Source organism: Nicotiana tabacum, chromosome 5 (assembly GCF_000715075.1).
Source record: "Nicotiana tabacum cultivar K326 chromosome 5, ASM71507v2, whole genome shotgun sequence".
NCBI classification, from domain to species: domain Eukaryota; kingdom Viridiplantae; phylum Streptophyta; class Magnoliopsida; order Solanales; family Solanaceae; genus Nicotiana; species Nicotiana tabacum.
In genome coordinates this window covers 136,769,945-136,776,302 of record NC_134084.1, presented here as the reverse complement: position 1 = coordinate 136,776,302, position 6,358 = coordinate 136,769,945, and the positions used below count along the sequence as shown (strand labels likewise).

Here is a 6,358-nt window from a genome sequence, read left to right as displayed (position 1 = left end):
AGGGCCCTTTTATATACGACACTTAATGAAGAAGACGTCTCAACTTCATAATGGTGTAAACATACGAAAGAAGAGATAGGAACACACATGTTTCTTGAAATAACTTTGCGAAAAGTTTTATTTCATTCGAACTGAATAATACCTTACATGTATTTAAGTATCTTCTATAATTCTTCCGTAACTGTTTTCTTTACAACAGATTTGTAAAAAAGAAAATCCAAGGGTTTCTTTATGACCCATGACTAAATACTACCTTTAACCTAAACATTCGTAAGATATTTGAAATTTACATCCACGAGTGTATTCTTCACAAGTTTTTGAATCGGGCTTGCATTTTTTGGCTCGTGACTTTGCTCTAAACTTGATATTTGTTGAGTAGACTTTAGGCTTGTCTTGAAATTTAATCGTTTTAGCCTTCTTTGTCTTCCTTATACATATATTATATAGTCCCCCAAGTGTTTGAGTTTTGAAGTATGAAATCTCGAGCACTTAATTATTCCTTCCATGCGGTCCTTTTCCTGAAAAGGAAAAACATACGGGACTTGGAGGTATAATTTAGACGAAGACTGCTTAACCCATTACATTTTCATCAGAATAGTTGTAACCCTAGACCGGAAATTATGTTTCTTCCGCGTGTCTTTCAGGTCTAATTTCATCATTTGGTGTGGGCTACTTTTTTTCCTATCGTCTAAAATTGTTAGTATAACTTAACAATTCAAAAATAAAAATTGTAAGTGGGGATACCTGACCGTTGGTATTTCCTTCCCTTAGAAATAGTACTTCTTCAGATGAACATCATTCCAACTTGAAGGTAGAATCTTTCCATCCAAGGTTTCAAGCTTATATGCACATTTTCCTGCGATACCACGAATCTTGTAAGGCCCTTCCCAATTTGGACTTAACTTTCCTGCATTGGCTGCTCTTGTGGATTGGAAAACTTTCTTGAGTACGTAGTCCCCAATTTTGAAGTATCTGAGACGAGCTTTCCGATTGTAATATCGCTCAATAACTTGTTTTTGCGCTGCCATTCTTATTAGAGCAGTTTCCCTCCTTTCTTCAAGCAAATCCATATTTACCCACAACTCTTCTTCATTTGACTCTTCAGTAGCTTGAGTATATCTCGTACTTGGGTCCCCTATTTCAACTGGAATTAAGGCTTCAGCACCGTACACAAGTGAGAATGGTGTCTCTCCCATACTTGTTTTTGCTGTTGTTCGGTAAGCCCACAAGACTCCAGGTAGTACCTCTGGCCACTTGCCATTTGATTCTTCTAGTTTTTTCTTCAAATTGTTGATAATAACTTTATTTGTTGATTTAGCTTGTCCATTGACCACTAGATGATAAGGTGTCGAGGTAATCCTTTAAAATTGCCAACTTTGGAAAAATTCTATGATTTGTGCACCTATGAATTGAGGGCCGTTATCACACATGATCTCTTTTGGAACCCCAAACTGACATATGATGTTTCGCTAGATGAAGTATCTGACCTCTTTTTCTCGTACCTGTTTGAAGGCTCCTGTTTCTACCCACTTAGTAAAATAGTCAGTGAGTATTAATAGAAATCTTACCTTGCCTTTGGCTTGTGGTAGTGGACCTACGATATCCATTCCCCACTTGATAAAAGGCCATGGTGCAATAATCAGATGTGTTAATTCAGCTGGTAGATGCATGTTGTTACCATATCTTTGGCACTTGTCACATTTAGCCACAAAATGTTCCGCCTCTTCTTCCATATTTGGATAGTAATAGCCAACACTAATTATAGTTTTTACCAAAGATCTTCCTCCAGCATGATTTTCACAATGTCCCTCATATATTTCTTTCATCACATATTCCGTTTGAGAATGCCCGAGACATCTTGCTAGAGGGCCACCGAATATTTTTTGATATAAATTGCCCCAATCTAAACAGTAACGAGCATCCTTTTGGCGAAGTGTCTGATCCTTTTTCTTATCTTCAGATAGTATTCCATATTGTAAAAAATTGACAATATCGTTTCTCCAATCCTAAGTTATATTATTGTAATTTACCTCGTTTTTATCTTGATCAGGCACTGAATGAAATAAATGTATTACAAAAGTGTTTTCTTCATTTGTTACTTCTATAGCGGATGCAAGATTAGCCAAAGCGTCTGCCTCGGCATTCTCTTCCCTTGGTATCTGCGTAACTTTCCAAGTTTGGAATTGTCTCACTAAGTCTTGTGCATTTTCCAGGTATTGTTGCATCCTTGCCTCTCTAGCTATATAATTCTCCTGCATTTGGTTAACTATGAGCTGTGAATCGCTTTTGATTATAACCTGCTCTATTCTAAGCTCTCGTGCCAATTCTAAACCTGCAATCACAGCTTCATATTCTGCCTCATTATTAGTAATAGGATGACATTTTATGGCTTGTCGTATGGTTTCTCCCGCAGGTGGTACCAAGACAATGCCTAGACCTGCTCCTTTTACATTTGATGAACCATCGGTAAATAAGGTCCAAGTACCTGGATTAGACTCGTTAAATACCTGCAGTTATTTTTCTGCCTCTACTTGTATCCCTGGGCTAAAATCTGTCACAAAATCTGCTAAAACTTGTGACTTTATTGCAGTTCTAGGTTGATATGTAATGTCATATTTGCTTAGCTCTATAGCCCACTTGGCTAATCTACTTGATAACTCTTGTTTAAGCAATATATTACGTAAGGGGTATGCAGTTACTACAGAGATAGGATGGCATTGAAAATAAGGCCTTAATTTCCTAGATGTCATAATTAATTCTAGTGCAAGTTTTTCTAAATGAGGATATCGAGTCTTAGCATCCAATAAAGACTTGCTAACATAGTAAATCAGAGATTGTTTACCTTGGTCCTCTCGAACTAATACGGCGCTTACCGCAACTTCTGAAACAGCAAGGTAGATGAGTAGTTTTTCAACATCTTTTGGTTTGGCTAGCAATGGTGGATTTGACAAGTACGCTTTTAAATTTTTGAGTGCTTGTTGACATTTTCAGACCATTCAAATTGATTTTGCTTTTTAGGGCTGAAAACAATTGAAGCACTTTTATGATGACTTGGAAATAAACCTTCCCAAAGCAGCTATTCTTCCTGTCAACCTCTGTATTTCTTTTTTGCTTGTAAATATATCTGAAATTTCCTCAATAGCTTTAATCTGCACGGGATTTACTTCAATGTCACGATTAGAAACAAGGAATCCCAAGAACTTACCCAATGACACGCTAAATGCACATTTCTTAGGATTTAACTTCATGTTAAATTTGCGAAGAATCTGAAATGTATTTGATAGGTGTTGAATTTGGTCTCCTGCTTGTTGTGATTTGACCAACATATCATCTATATACACCTCCATGGTTTTTCCAAGATGGTCTTGAAACATTTTGGTCACTAGCCTTTGGTACGTGGCCCCAACATTCTTTAGGCCGAACGAAATAATATTGTAACAGTAAGTCCCCCTATCTATGATAAGGGAAGTTTTTTCTTCATCTAGAGGATCCATTTTAATCTGATTATATCCTGAATAGGCATCTAAAAAACTTAATAATTCATGTTTTGCGGTAGCATCAATTAGTTGATTTATGTGCGGTAATGGAAAATAATCTCTAGGGCAAGCTTTATTTAGATCAGTATAATCTACAAAAACTCGCCACTTACCATTCTTTTTGGGCACTAATACGGTATTAGCCAACCAATCTAGATACTTTACCTTGCGGATGGACCCGATTTTTAAAAGCTTTGTACCTCATCTTGATTTACCTGATTCTTGAAGGAATCTTGCTTCCTTTTTCTTTTGTTTGATAGGTGAGTATGATGGATCTTCATTTAATTTGTGGGTCATTACCTCCGGTTGTATACCTGTCATATCTGAATGCGACCAAGCAAAACAATCTGCGTTAGCCTTTAAAAATTCAATCAACTTACGTTTCATCTCCGGGCTGAGGTTGGTTCCAACGTACACTTTTCTGTCCGGCCAATGTACAAATAGTACCACATCTTCTAGTTCCTCGATTGTTGTTTTGATGTTTTCATTTTCTTCTGGTTCTTGAATAGTATCATGCCTCGAGTCTACATCTATTTGCCCGTCTTCAGTTGAGGCTTGTGTTGCCGCATCCTCAACTGAATTTTGTAATTGCTATTTTTCGTCGCTTTTTGCGCTTGAATCTGCCACAAAGTTAATGCTTCGAGAAGCTTGTTGGTCACCACGGATTTGCCGTATTCCCCATTGTGAAGGAAACTTGATAACTTGATGTTAAGTAGATGGAACAACATCCATTTTGCCGAGAATCATATTGTAAGCCATGTCCATTTCTATCACTTGAAATTTGGTGTCTTTGACTACTTCTTCTGCGAATGTGGTGAGTATTATCTCTCCTTTTGTTACGACGCTCGAGTTGTCAAAACCAGATAAGGTGTGTGCCTTGGGTATCAGCTTATCATTGGCTTGTATCTAGTTTACCACTCTCAACAGAATGATATTCACAGAACTACCTGTATTGATCAAAACTCGTTTTACATTAGTGTCATGTACAAGTAAAGATATTACCAGTGCATCATTATGCGGGGTCAGCACGCTATCTGCATCTGCATCATCAAATGTTATATGATATTCTTCCAAAACCTTTCGAACTCGCTTCCCATGGGTGACTGTAATTTTTGACATCTTCTTTACTGTCGTATATGTTACGCCATTAATATTCTTCCCTCCACTTATGACATTAACCGTTCTCTTTGGTGAAGGAGGTTTTGGCGGTTCCTACCTATTCTTTATATATGTTTGCTTTTCCTTTTCACTAAACAATTTAGTTAAGTTACCTTGTTTTAATAAATGCTCTACTTCATCTTGTAACAATCTGCAATCCGCCGTTTTGTGACCGTGATCGTTGTGAAACTCGCACAAAAAATCAGGATTTCTCCTGTTTGGGTTTGATCTCATTTCTTTTAGCCACCGTACCCTATCTCCCATGCTTCTTAAAACAACCACCAACTCGGATGTGCTAACGTTAAAACTGTAGCCGTCGATGTTTGCTTTTGAACTTCTATCATCATCTCGCATATCTCGCATGTTTCATTCTTTTCCGAACCTTGATGATGAACCTAACTCTCTATCTCTTGATCGAGGATCATACCTTGGGTTTTCCAGTTTTGAACGTGAATCCCTTCATGCTGGTCCCATATAAGGTTCGTACCTATTTTTACCGGACCTTTTTTTTAGTTTCAGCTCGTCTTGAACTCACTCTTTCATCTTTCCGGGATTGAATGATAGTATCTTCTTCTATCCGCAGCTTTGTGTTGTATCTATTATAAACATCATTCCAAGTTGTTGCTGGAAATTCTCGAGTCCAGAGCAAAGATTTTCGGCGGTTACATTGTTGTTTGGAGGTGGTGTCGGTGGTATATTTGGCAACTGGCAAACAAAAGCCAGAAGAGCATTGCTGACCTGTTGAGCGATTAATTTTTTCAAAGCTTCATCAATAGACTGATCATTCTCAAAATGCTCATTCATATTTGATTCAGACCCATCAGGAGGTCCCTCTCGAGATTGTCGAGGAGAATTTCGCTATAAGGGAACTGGAGTTCCATCACCTTGTTGATTCTCCTGATGTTGTTGATTTTCTTGGTGCTGTAAGTTTTGTTAGTTGTTGTCGTTGACGTTCGACATGATTGTTTTGACAAAAGAATTGATTTAGAAAGTAAAAGATTATCAGATTCCCAATAACGAAACCAATTTCTTTAACCAAAAAATAGGAACTTCAGTTAAAGCGTAATTTTAGAAGAACTCGGCCTACTGATAATAAAATAAAGAAATAATAATTTAACAAGAAAATAAAATTGGGCTAAGAAGTAGCTGAGTAAGCAATATAAAGCAATGAAAGTAAGTATATTCCAATATAATCATTGTGACCATACAAATTTATTTCTCTCCCTTTTATAGTTATTTCTAAGTACTAAGTTTCTTTCCTCTCATAATAGAGCCATTATGAGCAATTAATGTCATTAATAAAACGTTATAATTGGCAATCGTAACTGTTTCGTGAAGATTCTATAACGTTTCTCATCATTTATGCTCATTAATTGCAGATATTACGTATTTGTACTTTTTGCTGTCTTGGTTCATTCCACCGGCATCTCTTCAAATTATCAAGAGACCCAAGTAACTGTTCTTTCTTGTTTTCTTGACCCTTTGCTCATACCTATTAAGACCCGCGTCTCTTTGTGTACTCTTTGCCAGCTGTCACTCTTCTACTAATCCACGTGTCTTGACATGTCAGCCACATAATTAATTCCAAATGTTAACTCAATTTTTCCCAATACACTTATAAATGCTTGACATTATCGTCTATAAAGAGCAGAACAATTAAATTT

At 37.0% G+C, this 6,358-nt stretch overlaps 1 protein-coding gene across 1 annotated transcript; it reads right to left on the bottom strand.

The window, feature by feature from the left end:
• Positions 1–767: 767 nt before the first annotated feature.
• Positions 768–3,347, bottom strand: LOC142180991 (uncharacterized). Its single transcript, XM_075253101.1, has 5 exons — positions 3,064–3,347; positions 2,874–2,881; positions 2,031–2,332; positions 1,679–1,949; positions 768–1,333 (listed from the first exon to the last, which is right to left on the bottom strand). The coding sequence occupies exons 1-5, from the start codon at positions 3,345–3,347 to the stop codon at positions 768–770; spliced, it is 1,431 nt and encodes a 476-aa protein (XP_075109202.1).
• Between the last annotated feature and the right edge of the window lie 3,011 nt (positions 3,348–6,358).

Bases quoted from the DNA above. Each gene is read 5' to 3' on its own strand.
- LOC142180991 (XM_075253101.1), bottom strand. From the start codon at position 3,347: ATGGAGGTGTATATAGATGATATGTTGGTCAAATCACAACAAGCAGGA. The intron at 1,950-2,030 runs GTAAATTACAAT...TCTGAAGATAAG, and splicing joins CTGATCAAGATAAAAACGAG to AAAAAGGATCAGACACTTCG. The intron at 1,334-1,678 runs GTAACAACATGC...CTTATCATCTAG, and splicing joins TGACAAGTGCCAAAGATATG to TGGTCAATGGACAAGCTAAA.